Source organism: Carassius carassius, chromosome 5, assembly GCF_963082965.1.
Source record: "Carassius carassius chromosome 5, fCarCar2.1, whole genome shotgun sequence".
NCBI lineage: Eukaryota > Metazoa > Chordata > Actinopteri > Cypriniformes > Cyprinidae > Carassius > Carassius carassius.
Genome location: NC_081759.1, coordinates 34,182,536 through 34,203,574, shown reverse-complemented (window position 1 = coordinate 34,203,574; position 21,039 = coordinate 34,182,536). Strand labels below are relative to the sequence as shown.

At 37.3% G+C, this 21,039-nt stretch overlaps 1 protein-coding gene across 1 annotated transcript; it reads right to left on the bottom strand.

The window, feature by feature from the left end:
• Positions 1-9,552: 9,552 nt before the first annotated feature.
• Positions 9,553-10,526, bottom strand: LOC132140438 (transcriptional and immune response regulator-like). Its single transcript, XM_059549214.1, has one exon. It carries the CDS (start codon positions 10,372-10,374, stop codon positions 10,072-10,074), a length of 303 nt encoding a protein of 100 aa, XP_059405197.1. The 5' UTR covers positions 10,375-10,526; the 3' UTR covers positions 9,553-10,071.
• Positions 10,527-21,039: the final 10,513 nt, after the last annotated feature.

Genomic DNA, 21,039 nt, shown 5'->3' with positions numbered 1-21,039 from the left:
ATCTGCTAAGTTTACAGATGTATTTTCCATTTCCTTTAAGTCTAAAACACATCACAATACATAATTCAAAATATAGTCAAAACGCTTGTGAAAAACCTATATGGAAAATTCCTTCAAAACAGCACAGACTTTTTTTATTTGACAGATGCATGTAAATCAGCGCAACTCAGACTGTATTCAAAGCACACATTTGATCAGTTCTTGCATTCCACTGGGAATCAATCCATGACTTCAGCATTTTTCAGTGCACTGTTCTTCTGTCTGAGCTACAGGAACACAAAGTCGAGGAATAAAATGCATACAGTATGACCATTTTAATCTCTCCTACTTTCTCCCAGAAGTTAACCTTCACAGTAATGTAAAACAATGGGTCTGTGCTGTTTGAAACTGTAATCTAATTTGACCTGTCTGGGAGGGCTTCAAAATGTTCCGGTAATAAATACAAGAATTTTGTCAGCTGGTGCCAATTTAGGTCACATTGTTTTATAGGTGCCCCTGATGTGACCTGGTTCACTTCCCATTGGTCACCCAGTCTAATCCTCCCCACTGCAGTGGTCATACTCTCATCATGTGGCCTCCTTGTCCTGCCAGATGCCTCACCATCATCACCCAAACTACTACAGCATCCATCTCATCTCTTGCATTCATTCTCCTACTTGCTGATTTCTCTCTTCCTTCCTCCCACTCTCTTCTGACATTTTCTTTTAAATGAATATAGATACAGGAACAGCGATAAAAAGCCCAGATGGATGGAATGAGCAAAAGAGACAAAGAAAGAAAATACAAAGACATCATAATATTTCTTAAAATATATCTCAAGTTATATAAATGACAAAAACAGCTCGCAAACTCAGACAAAAGATTCTGGAAAGTGAAGGGAGTGAGAGTTTATAGAGAAGAGTTACTCAGAATCAGTATCGACGCTGATTAGATCTTTCCGAAGTCGCACTGAGGAAACAGCCGAGTACTTCACAAAGGCGGGATCACAATAGCTGACAATTTATGAAAGCTTTTCTTTGTGATGTTATCATAATGGCTTCACCTGAGTCTACAACAATGAGTCTGTGCGATAACATCATGTATAGGAAGTTAAGAGCATTTGCAGGGCCTCAGAGTGGCGCAGAACTGAACTGGAATAAGGTGAAAACGCCAGGCTCCTTTCACTTCCTGTCCAGTCGTTGAGGTTCAAACGCTGTACATAAGGATCCTAATCAGCATCAGCTTCCCTTATCATTTTCCTGTATTAAACTCAGAGACCAGCTGTGTAGTTCTCCAGAAGTCCACCTTAATAATGAAAGAATTCTTATTAGCCCGGATCTTGATTCTGGTGCACATAAAGGGAAATCCTTTACATATTCCAGGTTAAGAATTTGAATGTTACACGCTGATATTTCCATGTAAAGGCATTACATGGAAACACACCTGTAATGAAATTATGTGTGCAGCTATCAAGAGCGGAGGACAATGTGTTCATGAATCAATGAGTCATTTTGTGTTATTTTCTGAGAAGCCTCTTTATAAAAATATCAGAGAAAGTATTTTCTATTTTATTAAAAGGGCCGATTAATGCATTAACTGACAATAAACAATTCATTTGTTACAGTATTAAGCAATATTTGTTGATGTAGGTTAATAGAAATAAAACTGTTGATTTTTAGTTAGCTAAGGTCTATAGATACAACATTTTATTCCAATGTTGTATCAGTAAACAAAAGTTAACAAATAAAAACTTACTGTAAAGTGTTACCAAAATCACATACTTTAAAAATGTAATTTTTCTTTTAATAATTGCTTTATAAAAAATACAAATAAATAAAATACGCCTCATTTTGCAGGTACATTTGTCTTGGTTTCCACTTGCATGAGATGTTATACAATGTAGACATGCCATCTGACATGGTCACAATAAGTCACCTAAGTAAGTGTCATTTCTAAAGCTGCATCCTCAGACGTTTAGATGACTGCAGACAGGATGTACTATGAAATCATTTACTGTGGATAAATAAGTAGCACAGCATGTACCAGGTTCCTCAGACAGCGCTCAATGAGTCACTGAACACAGCCACGCAACAAGGGCCAAAGGACAGCCTCTCTGATTTGTATAACGCCGATGCGATGTAAAAGTGATGACATCTATGATTTAACCAGGATTCTATATTGCTATATTGAGATCTCTAAGAAGCTCTGAAATTCCCATGAATCTGTCCAAACCTAAACTATCCATTACATTTAACACCATCCACACCTTCTCTGTAACTAAGCTGAGAGACACTATATAGGCTTAAGAATCTGTGTGCTTGACAAAGTGCTCTTTGCAAACAAACACAAAATTGAAGCACAAAAGTCTTTAAAAGATTAACATGACAGCAGTCTGATGGTGTTTTAACTGTCATTGGTTTTGAAACAGACTGTTACTTCATTTGTCCTGAAGAAACAATGAAACACTCTGTGACGTGTCTAACTACACTCCCTCATTCTGTGTAATAAGAGTAAAGCCCATACAGATGAATAATATTACAACCCGAATTCCGGAAAAGTTGGGACGTTTTTTAAATTTTAATAAAATGAAAACTAAAAGACTTTCAAATCACATGAGCCAATATTTTATTCACAATAGAACATAGATAACATAGCAAATGTTTAAACTGAGAAAGTTTACAATTTTATGCACAAAATGAGCTCATTTCAATTTTGATTTCTTCTACAGGTCTCAAAATAGTTGGGACGGAGCATGTTTACCATGGTGTAGCATCTCCTTTTCTTTTCAAAACAGTTTGAAGACGTCTGGGCATTGAGGCTATGAGTTTTGCTGTTGGAATTTGGTCCCATTCTTGCCTTATATAGATTTCCAGCTGCTGAAGAGTTCGTGGTCGTCTTTGACGTATTTTTCGTTTAATGATGCGCCAAATGTTCTCTATAGGTGAAAGATCTGGACTGCAGGCAGGCCAGGTTAGCACCCGGACTCTTCTACGACGAAGCCATGCTGTTGTTATAGCTGCAGTATGTGGTTTTGCATTGTCCTGCTGAAATAAACAAGGCCTTCCCTGAAATAGACGTTGTTTGGAGGGAAGCATATGTTGCTCTAAAACCTTTATTTATCTTTCAGCATTCACAGAGCCTTCCAAAACATGCAAGCTGCCCATACCGTATGCACTTATGCACCCCCATCAGAGATGCTGGCTTTTGAACTGAACGCTGATAACATGCTGGAAGGTCTCCCTCCTCTTTAGCCCGGAGGACACGGCATCCGTGATTTCCAACAAGAATGTCAAATTTGGACTCGTCTGACCATAAAACACTATTCCACTTTGAAATAGTCCATTTTAAATGAGCCTTGGCCCACAGGACACGACGGCGCTTCTGGACCATGTTCACATATGGCTTCCTTTTTGCATGATAGAGCTTTAGTTGGCATCTGCTGATGGCACGGCGGATTGTGTTTACCGACAGTGGTTTCTGAAAGTATTTCTGGGCCCATTTAGTAATGTCATTGACACAATCTAATGGCGATGAGTGATGCAGTGTCGTCTGAGAGCCCGAAGACCACGGGCATCCAATAAAGGTCTCCGGCCTTGTCCCTTACGCACAGAGATTTCTCCAGTTTCTCTGAATCTTTTGATGATGTTATGCACTGTAGATGATGAGATTTGCAAAGCCTTTGCAATTTGACGTTGAGGAACATTGTTTTTAAAGTTTTCCACAATTTTTTTACGCAGTCTTTACAGATTGGAGAGCCTCTGCCCATCTTTACTTCTAAGAGACTCTGCTTCTCTAAGACAAAGCTTTTATAGCTAATCATGTTACAGACCTGATATCAATTAACTTAATTAATCACTAGATGTTCTCCCAGCTGAATCTTTTCAAAACTGCTTGCTTTTTTAGCCATTTGTTGCCCCCGTGCCAACTTTTTTGAGACCTGTAGCAGGCATTAAATTTTAAATGAGCTAATTAAGTTGATAAAAGTGTAAAATTTCTCAGTTTAAACATTTGCTACGTTATCTATGTTCTATTGTGAATGAAATATTGGCTCATGTGATTTGAAATTCCTTTAGTTTTCATTTTATTAAAATTTAAAAAACGTCCCAACTTTTCCGGAATTCGGGTTGTATCAGGAGCTGCTAACCACAGGTGATTTCTCCAGTTCTCCATGAAGAGTAACCAATAGATGAGGGAGAGGCATTGAAAAGAAATAAAAAGATAATAAAGGGTTATAAAAAGAAAAGATTCACTGTATACAAAAAAAAAATTGCGTATCTCTCTATATTAAGTAAACATTTTAGTTTTAGCCCATTATAAGTAAATCACATTCAAGAGCACTCAGCAAAAATACATAGAAGAATAAATAAATAAGAGGAGAAATGGATATATAAATAGGAGGGTTGTTCTGCCATTGTGTGGTATCAAGGGGGCTTCCTTCTCAACACCTGCAGAGAAAAAGGAGGACGCTTGGAGTTGGGAGAGAGGTGGAGAGGGGAGCAGGACAAAGGAGAGGAGGGCTTGAACAATGGCAAGGCTGGTCAGTGGAACTGTAGCGAGACAGAGAGTCTGCTGGCCCCGACAGCCGCCCTGCCCCGGGGACAGCCAAAAGATCCACACAGGAAGAGGCTTCACTCCTCTGTCCAGAACACACACCACAGGCAAAGAACAATAGAGAGGAGATCCCCTCCAGAGAGAACACATTTGATGAGTCTATCCGAGGTCCTACAGAAACACAAGGTCAAAGTGCAATACAGGACAGTGCATGTAATTGCACGCAGCAAGTAATGGCCTTCTTTCAGATTGGCCTGGAACATACAATCATGTTAGATCAGTTTTAGATTTAGGATTTTAAGCTTAGATTTGTGAATCTACAATTTTCATAGTCATGAAAATAAAGAAAACTCTTTGAATGAGAAGGTGTGTCCAAACTTTGAGTCTGTACTGTATATATATATATATATATAGAGAGAGAGAGGGAGAGAGAGAGAGAGAGAGATGGATGGATGGATGGATGGATGGATGGATGGATGGATGGATGGATATAGATAGATAGATAGATAGATAGATAGATAGATAGATAGATAGATAGATAGATAGATAGATAGATAGATAGATAGATAGATAGATAGATAGATAGATAGATAGATAGATAGATAGATAGAGATAGGCATAGATAATGTATTCCATTATCTATGCCTCATGCAATAAAATAAATTGTAGACACTATAATTCAAAAATATGGGATCCGTGATTGTTAGGGCCTTAGGCACTTTGTTCAAAAAATCATGAAACTTTGCAAACTCACCAGAAGCTGCAAAAATGTTCATCTGATATGGGTTTCATAACAGGGTGCGGCAAAATGGCTCAATAGTGCCACCTATAAAATATCAACAAAGTTTCCCTCAAGCTATATTTCACATACATGTACGAAATTCATGTAACATGTAACACACCAATCCCTATAAAAAAGTCAAAACCCAATAAGATGTCTGTTATGTCTGTTATTTTCTTGGCAAGTTTTGTGCCATTTTTACCATTTTCAGGCATTGTATTTAAACAAACTCCTCCTAGAGAATTAAACAGATCAACACCAAATTTTGTCAGTGTAATCTAAAGCCCATTGTGTTTCGACATGGAAAAGAAAGTGGTTGTACATACGATGTCTGATCAGCCTCAGACTTACACGTTTAATAAGAGTTCTGGCCTTCAGGCCTATATTCTGTTATAATCATAGCGCCACCTGCTGACAACAGGAAATAAATTGTTTTCCACTTACTTAAGCATGTAATGTCCAATCTGCACTAGACTTCACTTGTTTGGTAAGAGTCCTGGCTTGACGAAAGCTAAAGGACAATATTCCGTTATAGTAATAGCACCACCTGTTAGCAATAGGATATGTCATGTTTTATATTAATATGACTCAAACATACCATGTTCAATCTGCACCATACTTAATATATTTGATAAAAGTCCTGGTCTGAAGACATGCCAATATTCATAGTGCCACCAGCTGGCAGCAGGAAGTTTGGCACATATAAATTCCTTTGACATATCCCCGTTATATTTATCACTTTAAATGCATATTGCTGACCATTTGCTGTTTTCTTAAGTGCTGGTGAGCCCGTGTGCGTGCCTTTTCCATGCTGCTTGCAGCTTTAATTTTTTTAAGTTTTTAAAAGAAGTCTTTCATTTTCACCTAGACTGCATTTATTGCATTTGTTTAAATAAAAAAATACAGTAAACATGTTAATAATATGAATTATTATTACAATTTGGACTAATAGTTTTTTAATTTTCTATATTTTAACATTTAATTTCTTCCTGTGGTGGCAAAGCTGAACTTTCAGCAGCCATTACTGCATTCTTCATTGTCATTGAAATCATTGTGACATGCTGATTTTGTGCTTAAGAATTTTCTCTTATTATTAACGGTGTTGGAAACATTTAGGTAGAAACCTTTACCAAGGAATTAGTGGAAAAAAATATTTAACAGCTAGAATGTCCAAAAGTACATAAGTTATTTTGAAAAATAAAATGTTAAGAATGAAAAAGTCTTTACTTCTGATCAACTCAATGCATTCTTTTTTAAGAAAAGTACAAATCTTTCTCTTTCTAAGAATCCTACTGACTCCAGTTTTGAACAGTATGTAGATGCATGGACAAGAATTCATACTGATTAATAATCAACTCTGCGTAGTAAAAATGTGTCATTTAAATGTACTTAATTACTTAACTTTCATTCTTAAAAACATTGTCTTGTATGCATTTTTTATTTTCAATTTCACTTTTTTTTCCATTTATCCACAGCAAAAATCAAAATCATCACTAGTGACGGAAATACAGAGTACAGGAAATTGCAGAAATATGTCTGAAATGTCCCAGATATTTTTTTGGGGATGTGGACTTTGCGTCAGTTAGTCAGCATAGCTGGTCTCGAGTGACGCTGGGGCTGTAGGGGTTAGATGCAATGTACCGTACTGACGTATCATGAATACGCACAAATGTAAACATACACATACAAACAAACACAAAGAATTGATTTATCCATTGGTAACAATGGACTTTTCATCACTATGTGAGCCATCTCTCACCCAGTGCCATCTAGGCTTGAAGTGACTTACAAATAAAGTATGTGATTTAGGAAACAGAGACTTATGTCTGCGTGCATAGCGGAAAACAGTCTGAAAACACCATTTATCGCCTGCCCCACTTGTAATCCCTTCTTTCCTGTAAAACAGCCATTTCTCGTCCTGACTGACGTCTGTTGAACTCCCGCAGTGTGGTGGATGTTTCCCTATCACTGTCGTTATAGACTATTTGATGCAAATAGAGGATACTGGTCACAATGGGCATTAATGGGCATTCGCGTGTAGAGAAGTGAGTCTGTCAGCAGCTGGATTGGGCTGGTGACATGACCGGTAGAGAAACTAGACTTCTATAGTCAGCAGAGGAAAACTTGTTTACGGAGGCATTTGAGTGATGACGTTGAAAAGCTGCCTGGTTCTGCTTTTGTGACAACCACAGACATAAAGTGTTATCACTTTTATATTGATCATTTTTTAAGGGTAAAATAAACCAAAATTATTGTAATTAAAATTAGAGAAAATTTGAACACCTCATTTTTTGGATTGTGAAACAAAAAAATAACCAATAGGATGCCAAGCTATGAATGAATTTTAATGTTACAGCCAGATATAATTTTTTTGGCCTAAGGGCATAAAATGAAAAACACCTACACCAAAATGCTTTGTATTGATATTAATAGTAAAATTAAACGGCTATTAATTCAAAGTTTTTTTAAACGGTTTATATATACTGTATATGTAAACTTGAGAATTTGATGTGATTGGTTTAAATGCATACAGTAGTGTGTTAATTTAAACATAAGTATGTTCCACGTGGCTTTAATATGGAAAACAAGTTAACACCAAATGAACATGTAGAATAATTTTATATTGGACAGAAAAAAATAAAAAAAACTTGCTCCATTTCAGAAGATCACCACATGCTACTAGAATTTATTTTCTTGTTCGTCTAAATTAACTTTTCCTCCTCACTAACTCTGATGCAACACCACAAGCAGTTTTGGTTCCTTTATCAGTTGTCAGTCTCTGAACCGGTTTGTACCGGAGAGGCCTGACTCCTCTGTAAACTGATAAAAGCAGCTTTGCTGTCAGTACCTTGCTCCTCCTGTCACTATAGAAACTTACACACACACATATTGCTTTCACACAGTCGGTTCACTTCAAAGTTCCTTGCCCTGAACACAGTGAAAGAAAGGAAATGGGTGGGTGAGAGAGGACAATCATGAGTCAAGCATTTCATACAGCACACGAGACAGACAGGACAATTGGCTTAAATATTTAGCCATAGTAGACCTAAACAAGCATGTTACCCTAAAATAAAAAAATAAAAAAACCATGAAAATCAAAGCTGACAGACGAATTAAAAAAATAAATAATAATAATAAATTGTTGTTTGCTTGAATGGAAAATTGGATGCAAGCTGACAGTGAATAACTCAAACATTAAGTCTGTCTTGTAACAATATCATGTCGCAGTTCATTGTGTTACTGAACTCCCACAGCTGCTCTAGTTCGAAGGTTATAATAATAGGTCACACTTCACACAACCTGTAACAATCACATTTTATTTATGTGTGTATCTCCAACAGTCACCTTTTGCAGGTGAATGTTTACACAGCAAATTCCCTCTTGGCAGGGAAGACGAAGAGGTAAGGTGTTGGGCTCTGTTACCTTACATGACCGCCAGGTAGTCAGATGTCAGATGACGCATTCCCAGCCCATCAGAACTGGTTTGAGCCAGTACTGTGACCTATCAGAGCATTAAGATTAGCATCCACTGATCTTCCCCTCTGCCATCCCTAATCCTAAACCATGCCAAAACACCTGAATTTGCTAAATGACTTATCGCTATATATCAAAAAAACTAACACAGAGGAGGATCTAAAGAGATTGGTAAAGACACACCATCTACACACCATGGTAATGTAATAGGCTACACCTTTAACAAACACGGCTGAATCAACCAGAAACTGGTTCTCGCCGGTCTACTAATCTGCAAAGCAAAGAGACAAGCCTGAATGAAAGTTAACCAGACCTTGTGGTGAGTGACAGGTGCGACCATCCTGCAAAACAGCCCAAAAAGTGAAAGCTAAAAAACAAATACACCTGAGAGCTAACAAAAAAATTTATTGTTGAAGATAATATCTGTTACATCTCTCAGGATGACTGTTGGGTTTGTGGGTTACACTATGCCGTGACTATATTTTAGATTAAACACAACAGCAATGTCAAACTCTGCTTAAATACTATACCTTAACATTTCTACTTTAAACAAGGCAGTATCAACTTTGTACCTAATTTAGCCCTAACGGTACATAACTTAATGGTACAAATAGCACCTTTTTAAAGAGTAGCCTACCACCCGAGTGACAGCTTTTACCCTTTTGAGTGTGAAACATGGGATCAATTCTATGGACCAATGGGTCCAGGAGAACCCACAATTTATTTTTAAAAAATATGAAGTCAAGAAAGAGAAGAGAGTCCAAATGTTTAGTTAATAATTTATTATATGAACAATGAAAAATGATATTGTGAAAAATGCATAACTGGTGTTATAACATTGTGACAAATAAATAAGTGGCCGTTGAGTGTTAACACAATATTAAACTGGCACAGAGACAATGCATAGGCAGTTTTCAGGCAATATAACTTCTGTCTCCAGTCATAGTTCTTGTGTACCAACAAATACACCTATAAGGCGAAGAATTTCGTGATAATGTCCATTTTTAAAATGCATAGAGTTCACGAGACATTTATTTCACGTTATGATGCACGAGGGGCTCTGCGTGCTCGCGCCGCGGGATTCCTTCACACTGAGCGCCTCCACGGCTCCAGATCCCGTGCGTCCCATCCTTCATGAAAGGACTCGTGTCGTTTACGAGGCTTTCCTTCATCTCGTGAGGTTCCTTCTCGACTAATCTGGACGTGTCCGTTATCGCCAGGCTGTAAATGTCACAGGCAGTCTGAAATAAACGACCACGCAAACGCGGGTCAACGCGTGAAGTCGCTCAACGCAGTTTCAGAAAGTGTCGCACCATCCCCGCGATCCGCAGGAACTTGTCCTTTTTCCTCTGCTTGAGAGCCATCAGAGCTTTGGCCGTCTCTTCGGGGTCGTGTGCGAAGGAGAAGATGCTTCTCACTCTCTCCTCGGCTTTCATGTCCCCAGTTTTCTGGAATAGTCTCATCAGTGCGTCCTGGTTGACGTTCTCGAAGATGTTGGCCACCGCTCGCTTTCGGTTGGCCGTGTCAAACTTGTTGCCATGGATCGAAGGGCAGACCCGGCGAGATTCTGAGTACATGTCGGTCGACATCTTGCGGCTTTGGTGCTGTTTAGCAGCGTTGGAGTCGCCAACTTGACCGGACTTAGCCGCTTTGGTGGCTGTGAGTCGAGTGAGGAGTTTACAGTGAGGCCAAGCTCTTTATAGAGCGACAGCGCAGCTCCCGCTTACGGAGATGACTTCATCAGCGCTGCCTGCCCTGAGGAACGCCTTCCCGTTTGGAGCCAACATGACTCCAGCTCTGGAAACGCCAGTAATTATGGATGAGAGCGCTGACGACATGAGTGCGCAAGGTTTATCATATAGGGGATGCATTTGTAACCTATGGAGTTTACCGTTAAGAAATATTAGATAATAGCTTTTAATTTAGATATTACCACATTTTTGTAGGAATGCGGGGTTTTGGAGATGTGGGAACCCTAAAATGTGGTGAAAAGTCTGGTGCCCTATAATGAAATGACCTCAATAAAAAAAAAACGCTTTAAAAATGTTGGTGATCATTTTTATTATTATTATTATTATTCGTTTATTCAGTAAGGATACAATGTCACAAATCTAACAAACCCCATCATTTGATTGGTTATTTCATACATAATAACATTCCCTGCAAACAATACAAATGACTGTACTGTAGTTTCGTGACAAAAACTCACTTGACTCTCATCATATTTCTAAATAATTATGGTGTCATCACAATGGTGTTCTAATTAGGTGTTATTAACTATATTAACCTGTATAACCAATTCTTTACTAACTATGCCATGGATGATGTAATAAACCTATTTATATGTAGACTGATACAAGTCTTTGAAACAAACATATATATTATTACATATATATATACATATACATATGTCTATTCTGTAGTATTACAGCCATAAATAGCCACTTTTCCACTTTATCTGATAATTGCTAAATTGCTGAGGGCTTTTCAGATAACACAGCAAAAATAATAAGAAGCTCTGCATAAACCAAACTCAACACACATCTTGGTGCACTCTGTTTATTCTCTGTCTGGTTTGCGTTAGGGCAATTCCATTTGAACCGTCATTGTGGAAAACAATGGAATACCAGGTTCTGGAATGGCATTTTATTTGGCCTCCAGAGACCCCAAAAATGTGCCATTGATGCAGTAATCTTGTGGAATGCCGGTTACTTGGCATCCATTGTGAGTGTGTTGCGAAACAGGATACCAGTCTTTCTCAGGCTGGCATAACAGTTATGACTGGAGTCAAGGAGGATGGGAAATGTGCGGAAAGAGACGCCAAGAACATGTCATAAATATAAGCAGAGTGTTCTCCATAGTCCTGCACATAGAGCACAATATGGCCTTTTGACATGGTAAAGGAAGCTTTGGATTGAGAGCCTAGTCCTGCCCTCTCAAGCACAAGCTGAGTGTACTTTATCAATCCTAACAATGGGGAAACTAAATTTAACTCAGGTCAAAGTTTGCTTCAGCTGGTCTGCCTGAAGGAAAAGTAGTTCCCTCCCCTGCACACGCCTGGAGCCAGTTGCTGATTAAAAGAGTACCCAGTTTTCCCTATATGCCCACTTAAACCTGAGAACCCATACCACGAAGTGCATTAATCAGTAAATGTGTTTTAAATGAAAAAAATAAAAACTATTTAAATAAACAAATTGATATATAAATAATAATATATATAAATAAATAAATAAATAAACTACCTTATATAAAATATAAACCATAGTGATCAAACTTCTCAAATTCAATTCATAGAGATGAACACCCATTAGTTTCTGATTACATTGCCAGTCTGTTTTTGGCTGTATTGAAGCCCATAAAACTTCAAAGCAGATGAGAGGCAAACACTGTGCACAATAAAGAATATGAAAATGAAGTAGTTTTACACATGAAGACAATTTATTAACTGTGCTGTTTCCACTGACGTTATGCGATTTGCAGAGAAGCACAATAAATCTTCAAACGGGAGATCAGGATTGCCATGTTAACATAATAACACGTCATGGCTGAATTGCAAAGATCTGTTGTGTCTGGAATTATGATTCCATTTTTTTATTTATTAATTTTTATAATTGTAGCTTTCTGTTTTCATTTCTGTAGAGAATGGCGTCATGCAACAACACAAACAGTGACGCAGTGTTCACTGCATGTAACTGCTGCTGAATAGTAAAAATCGAAGGAAGCAGCTGTGAAGATGTTTTTAAAAAATGGCATTTACCTCAGTGTGCTGTATGAAGTAAAGAATTTTGTTCTTTGTTTTCATCCCTTCCTGCATGCTTTGCTTAACTAAGCACCGTGGGGCCAGAGTCTTCAGCTTGTCGGATATGACAGCATTGGTCCCTGGAGCAGATGACTTGATATGCTAAAGCAGACCTACATAGCACATGACCAAACTTCATTACATTTTTTATACTCTGACCATGACTCATTGATCAAATGTTGTAATGCAGTCATCATAATTTTATTTTTGCCTATAAAAAAAAAGTCTGAAACAAGAAAGACAAACGAAGTGGCCTAGTATTTTTATTTCATAGTACATAATAAATGTCTAATTAGTCTAAAAGACTAATTTCTGATGATTTAATTCACTACAATAATATTCTTTGCAGTTTGGAAGTTGAAGCCTGATTTTTTATTTTTTATTTTATTGCTTTGGCCAAATAAATGTATGACATTTTCAATAATAGCAAAACAGAATATGCATGCATTTTAATTTGATTAGTCCATGTTTTATAATTTATTTGTAACACTGTGTTGCCATATTGTGAACATTGTATAAACTATAATGTAAAACTTAAACATGCATACTCAGCAGCACACACATTGTGAAGAATCCTTTAGCACAATTCTCAGAAGCATTAGCTCTGTTGCTATAATAACAGGTGTATAATGGCATCTGGGCATTGCAGTCAAATCTGCCCACAGGGGAATGTCTGTGGCAGGAGATTCCAGTTTAATTACTCAACTTGTTTTTATAGTATCATTTGCATCAGTGTTTAGAAATGCAGCATTTGAAAAACGGTCAAAGTCAAGAGTATTGATTTTTTCCCAAAATCTTTCATTCAGAATGACAAAAAAGGTTCTCAACTTTTAGAGATGTTATTACAAATCATTTTAAAGATTTTAGGTCATACTATACAAAAATTAGAGCTGAACACACCACCATTCAAATCACAGGCCTCCACAGGTCAGCCAAACCCACAACTATGCAGCTTGATCTAATAGCTCAACATTTGTTAGTCCACAGACTCACAAATAGCACATTTTATTCATGCCTGCTAGAGGCTGTTTACAGGAAGATGTGAGATTAACGGTAATCATTTTGTATGACAGCCTGATTCTGGGACTCAAATGTTGTTTGTAATCATAGTTTTGGCACTGAGCTTGCATTCACAGTAAAAGACAAAGAGCTGGCATCTAACAGTTTTTTAAACAGCCATGTCTTTATTTTATATTTTTTACATTAAGTAGACACATTTATCCAAAGTGATTTACAGTACATACAGGCTATAATTTATTTTATTTATTTTACCAGTATGTGTGTTCCCTGGAATCGAACCCACAACCTTTTGTGCTGCTAACACAACACTCTTCTACAGAGCCACTGGATGTCTTGACTGGAACCATCATAAACATTAAAACCAGAGTTTGAGCAGCACGGGAGGGCAGCTTAGCTTCTTAAGAAAAAGTCATTAAACAGGCATCTACCACCAAAGGCACTATGGTTGGTAGCCTGCCAGTTCTGTTAAATCGTGCCCAAATACCATTCCCAGTCTTCTCCTGGCTAAGATTCAGACTGAAATCACGACGGAAAAGGAAATATCCTGGCCATATAAAAAGAGAAAAGCCATTGGAGATAATATTATTCAAACATGAACAATAACTTAACAATTACATAATAATTGTTTCACACACACTTGTTTGATCCCATTCAACATTCCTAAACCTCATTTGAAGGATATGTATTAACAAAAAGCGTATATGATTTGCCAAATATAAACTATTTGTGACCCTGGACAACAAAGTCGTAATGGTCAATTTATATATTTTTTTCAAATTGAGATGTATCACATGAAATCTGAATAAATAAGCTATCCATTTATGTATGGTTTGTTATGATAGGACAATATTTGGCTGAGATACAACTATTTGAAAATCTGGAATCTGAGGGTGCAAAAAAAAACCTTTAAAGTTGTCAAAAATTACATTTTGAGATACTTGTGGTAGGGAATTTACTTAATATCTTCATGGAACATGATCTTTACTTAATATCCTTATGATTTTTGGCATAAAAGAAAATTTAGATAATTTTGACAATGTATTGTTGACTAATGCTATAAATATACCCCAGTGACTTAAGACTGGTTTTGTGGTCCAGGGTCACATTTTACTTGATGTACATTAAGTTTTTAACTTCCTATTATTATTATTATTATTACTATTATTACAGAAAAAAATAAAGTTCACTTCTGTCAAAAAAAGAAAAAAAAGAAAAAAAAAAGTGTACTTCTGAAATGAAATTCTAATGTATGTATGGAAACCTATTTTCACCACATGAGAAAAAATGTATCTTGCTTTTGTAAATCATAATTATTATTTGAAAAGTTTATGATTTATGAAAGAACCACAAAAAAAAAACTTCAAATGAATCTGGAATAATCCATAATGATGTATATACAAAAAAGCAATTATAACAACAACAAAAACTGAATAATCCAGTTTGCATAACCTAGACATAACTAGAATGGTCAACAAGGGCACAGAACACACTAGAGTGGACACTGGCACACTACCAAGACTGAAAGCTTGTGTGTCCCCACACTTCCACATGCAAGCTCAGCATCCAGGGACAAGCCCGAGCATGAGGATTACATGAGACATCAGCTCTGCTCCTACACAGGCACCCAGGCAGCATTACGCACTAAACTAGCCAGAACCGGATAAAGCACCACCCCTTCCCTATCTGCCAGCGCTTGCCCTAGGTATCTGTTTCCCATATCTCTCTCATTCTTTCAACCACTCTTTACACTGAGCGTGATATCTCGAAGTCAGACAAGAGCCGGATCCCATGTGTACTCACTGGCCGATCTGAGTTAGCACCGTTAGCCATAGCTTAAGGTCACAGCTCTCTCTTTCTCCCTGGGTGGTTACGGTGACCTGTTCCACAAAGCCCCTCACTTTCTTAAATATCTCACACCAAGAGAAGATTGCTCTGTACTGACCATTCGGCTCACCCTTCTGTTTACTATGGATCATGAAGTGGTTATAGGCAGATAAGTGCTTTAGGACAACAATGCTGACAATGACATAGTACATTATATTACATCACCCTGTCCTGGAGCAAATAGTTCTTAGCAAATTGTTCATACTCACAAACAACAATAAAACTCACAGGAATATTCTGGGTTAAGCTCCATTTACAGAATCTGTGACATCATTGTCAGTTACCACAGAAAATCATTTAAACAGTCAGTGTGTTACAATGTTTGGAAGCCTGTCTCCGTCACTGAATAAAAAAATATTCAAAATAAAGGTTATTGCGAGAATTGAGAGTTATGAACTCGCAATTGTGATATATAGTCAGAATTGCAGGGGGGAGGTCCTGATATGTTCTCAGAATTGAGAAATAAAGTCAGAATTGCATATAAACTCGCAATTGCGAGACATAAATCTGAGAAATCTGAGAAATAGTCAGAGCTGCATTTTCTGACTTTATAGCTCACAACTGCGCGTTATGAAGTCATAATTGTGTGATATAAACTCACAATTCTGAGAACATATCAGGATATGAAAAAAAATGCAGCTCTGACTATTTCTCAGATTTCTCAGATTTATGTCTCGCAATTGCGAGTTTATATGCAATTCTGACTTTATTTCTCAATTCTGAGAACTTTCCAGCACTTGGTTAGAGTCTACTCCTGTGTTTAACAAGACTGCATTTAATTGATAAAAAATATAGTAAAAATACTAATATTTTTAAACTTACAATTTTTCTATTTTAATACATTGTTGTTATTATCAATGTTAAAAACAGTTACGCTTGTTTAATATATTTGTGGACAGCTTTGATTGATTTTCACAATTCTTTGACAAGAATGTTCTTAGTATAGAAAGTTCAAAAGAATCTATAGAATCTAAAGAAATCTATTTGCATTGTATGTTTCTTTACTGTCTGTTTTGATCAAATTAAAGTGCCCTTGCTGAACATAATTATACATTTATTTAAAAATAAATAATCACTGACCACCATATCTTCTGAATGGAACTTTATTTAATTTTGTTAAATTATTATTTAATTTTTTTATTAAGTAATTTATTGTAGTTTTTTTATTATTTAAAAATGGTAGGATGGATATAATTATTTCATTATTATTATTATTATTTAAAAAAAAAAACTTCTGTGGTGCATCACAACTGCTACGTTTTTTTATCACTGCTTTGGAGACTTGTTGTGTTGTAAACACTACCAGGAGTGATTACACTGTATATGGTAAGAGTGTCACCATAGTATCTGGTCTCCATGAGCCACTGTCCTCACAACAGTGTAAAAGTGGGACAGCGGAAGCATTGCCAAAATACAACTGAGCTAAAGCATGTGTTGACTTCGAAAATAGTTTGACGCACTCTTAAAAAATCATTCAGAATCTATGCTCTCAAATTACAAACGGGAAACTCACAGAAACGTAATAGTTTCACAGACACAAACAAAAGCAGAGCATGTTTTGTAAGCAAACTGCATCATTGCACCACCACATTGACAAACATTCTCCAAATGATCCTCATTAGCGATGAGTAAACCATGACTCCTGTTAGCTATAGTGAGATTAGCACTAGCCTATTGCTGAGGGCCTAGTAGTTTGTGTCCACATACTGCCGTCCAAACAGGAAATCATTTGCATGGGCAAAGAATTACTTTTCAAACCTTGTGGTAGAGTTTACCGGACATATTTTTGTCTGCTTACGAGAATCAACAAGTGGCAGATGCACTGAACTAATGCGGTGTTTCCCAAGGTTGTGATTTCTGTATGTACACAAGTGTGGGATCTTACTTATTTTAGATGGAAACTGTTGTTCACTTGATTCCTCCGCGGATTCCTTAACTATAGCTACTATTACTGAAACTAAAATGTATAAAGCTAATAAAATTAATAAAATAGAGTTTTAACTAAAATAAAACTGACCTGACTATGACGGGCGAGATAGGAGGACAGCCCAAAAATAAAGAGAAAGAAGAGTCGGGAGCCCACATACCGGCATTTTATTGTTCATCCTGGCTGGGGAACAAGGTTGAGCAAGCCTGCAACTCCCTGCCTGTCAAAAGGCTCTGACCAAACAACCCACACCCCCCTCAGCTGTTTCCTGTGTTACTTAATAATACCAAGCCCATGCCAAGACACTAGTTTGGACAAACAGACAATTGAGCCTGTCAAATGGTTGTGCATCACCTAAAGCTGTTGTTTTAATGATCATAACAGACCTGTATCTGCTCAAAAGAGGTGATTTACATAAAAAACACCATCATTTAGAAGTAATAGGCTATTTTCTGTCTAGTTTTGACCCCCTTCATCAGAACTCTTTGTTTGAATAGGCATGGCGGATTGTACACTCAGAAGTAAACGCCCAGTGCTATGATTGGCTAATAGCTATGTATGATTGACAGCCTATATCCTTCATAGATGGACGCTGCTATGATTTAGGTTAAAACCACATAAATACTCATTAAACTTGTGTGGTGTGACATTACTGTCAGATCCAATATAGTCGGCACAGAATCATCTTTGTGTTTCAATTAGAGGTCTTCACAGTGCACCCGAGACCCATCGACACGGGACCTGTACGGGTTCGGGTCTATATTTTAAATGATCATCCGGGTCCGGGTCCGGGTCGGGTTCGAGTCTATTGCCTCGGGTCCCGGGTCTGTTTAACATTGTGTGTAATACCCGTGCGATCGGAGTCATCGGACTCGGAGAACACCCGGCCGTGATCAAACGCTGCTTGTGTTTTTTGTAACTTGCAACTTGTAAAATTAGGAAAAGAAAAGAAAAGAGTGAGCCAAAAAATAGCTCTCGCTCTCTCTCTCTCTCTCAATCTCTCTTAGATGTTTTGTTTTTCCTTATTACTGTGGTGTCCTTTACATCTATTAAAAATAACAACTTCATTTGCCTCTATGTTTTTGAAAGGTATCTTTTCTTGTGTTTTTGTTTAGCCATTTTGTCAGTGCTTTATTATAGACTTCTATGATTGTTAATTCCCAACAGAAGATGATTATTAGGTTGAACGTTCAGAATACGATTCCATAGGTTATATTTCAGCACGAATTTCGCGAATGGACAGCGACTCTTTAATAGCACGCAGAACGCGTTCATGTCAAGTAAAGTTTTTGGGAAAAGCGCGTGGAATTTAGGCGAGCGTTTATAACCTTGAGAGCGCTCTTCAGAGCTAAGATACATTGTTATCGGGAAACTCGACCCAGATCAGATTTAAGCATTCATTAAAGTGAATCGGTTCAAAGGAGTCATTAGTTCGCAAATCGGACGAGTCATTAGTGGACAGATATGCTCATATGCTCCGCGCATATAACGTTACTCCCAAATATATTTTTAGGTCGCACAGATTAAATTTCAGGAGCATATGCGACAAAAATGTTGGCAATTTCGAGCCTGGTAGAAGCTGCTAAACTTTCTAGCTAGAAGTAGGCTAAGCCATAACCAACATGGCGTTACTTTGCTAAGTTAGCCCAGAATCGTTTAACATTAATGTTATGGAATCATGACAAAAGTGATCAATTGATTGGTCAAATTTTACTAGACCTGCATATAAAAATGAAAGGCAATATATTGGATTTGCTTACATGAATCACCCGTGTTCACGGTGTTCGTCAATCAACTGAAGCTGTTCACGTGAGTAGATGGTTCAGAATAGTGGGCGAACACTTTGAACTTCAATCGTGACAAATTATTGGACTACTTGCGGAGTGACATGACGACATGATTCAAAGGCACAAAAAACGTTGACAGCGGTGAGCGATCATTATGTTTACCAATACCCGACCCATCGCAAACGCGATGTTAGACGGAAATATTAGACGGGTCCGGGTCGGTTCGGTGTAGTACATTACGGGTCTCTTTCGGGTTCGGGCATGAATTTTTGGACCCGTGAAGACCTCTAGTTTCAATCTTTCTAAAAATCCTGTGTGGGATTGTGCCATGTTTGTAAACGAATCCGCGGAAAAATGAAGTGAACAAAGGATCAAGTTCTTACTGATACTGTCTGGAACTTCATTAAAGATAAAGTTAATCAAATTAACTTCATCACTGGGTTTCTGAATAGACCTGCGTTTGTCTCTCTCATTATTTACACTACATGCCTGAATCAGTGGGCGGGGCTAAACAGACAGTGATTTAGAAGCAGGTGTCGATCTTCTGTGGAGGCGGGGTTTAACCACACTATTAAGTCATAAAGTTGCAAATTCTACAACCTGTTGTTAATAATATATATATATATATATATTAATTTGAAATGCCTACAAACTTAAATGGATTACCTCTTATTCATCTATCTTACTACACACTTTCAAATAAATAAATAAATACTGCAATATAAATTATGCAACAACCTGGCAATGCATTAATTCCACTGCTGTAAAAAAAAAATTTTAAAGACTGCAAAAGGCTGATTTTTTGTGTGGAAATTGTACATGTTCATATTTCACTTGCAGATATATAAGATATCTGCAAGTGAATGCAAATCTGAACATCTTTTCCATAAAACAGCACTTGAGTCATACAGGATACAGAAACTAGAACTTCATCTATATCAGCAGAAATTAGTAGACAAGAAACACAGACACACACAAAAATGTACAGTACATTAAATACATCTCAGAGACAGATATGAGTTTAGTGTCCCTCAAATTACACTCTAACCCCAAAAAAGGAGGACAGAAAAATGTAATTAACCCCTATTCTCCACTGTACTATTGCAACATCCAGTCTTCCTTTTTGTTCAGTGCCCTGCTCAAATTAGCCTCAGAAATCATGGTTTAATTGGGTTTAATATGGGTGCCTAGAGCGGGCTCTGTGCAGTGAGTGGAAAAAAAGGCCTGGTAAGCATGTCAGCAGCTTTAAAACAGCCACCAAGAAAGGAATCGGTCTTGCGGATGATTTAACTCAGAAAAGCCTTGGATATTCATCAGAAGAGCAGACAACAGGGAAGCAGGTCACTGAGGTAATATCAGCAGTACAAAGTAAGAAATACACACAACAAAGTGATGCATTTACAGCCAGGTATAAAAAGTATCCCTAATACAAAAGGCACTGTTTTGCTTTGCTGTTGTTCTGTTTGATATATGCAAATAATCTTGCCTGTGTACAGTGCCACATTTGAATGCCAACTCATTTTCCTCACAGACAGGAACAGAATAATATACAGAACATGGACTGCATTATATACAGTATATCAAAATATGACCATCTTTCCAAAAAGAGAAATACACAGTCAGCCTTATTACCCATATTAAACAAACAATAACAACACTTTCCCCACATATACATATAAACAGTGAATGAGACATTTGGACTGCATTATGAATAAAACAAGCCGCAGACATCATATTAATATGTTTAAAAGCAATTGCATCATCCAAAAGCTGACATCTGCAAGATGAGATCTCTGTCACTTAATCTCTATAAAACTTAAAAGGCTGAAGACTAAAC

What these genes read in the sequence shown, in the direction of transcription:
- LOC132140438 (XM_059549214.1), bottom strand. Translation starts at nt 10,374, where the DNA reads ATGTCGACCGACATGTACTCAGAATCTCGCCGGGTCTGCCCTTCGATC.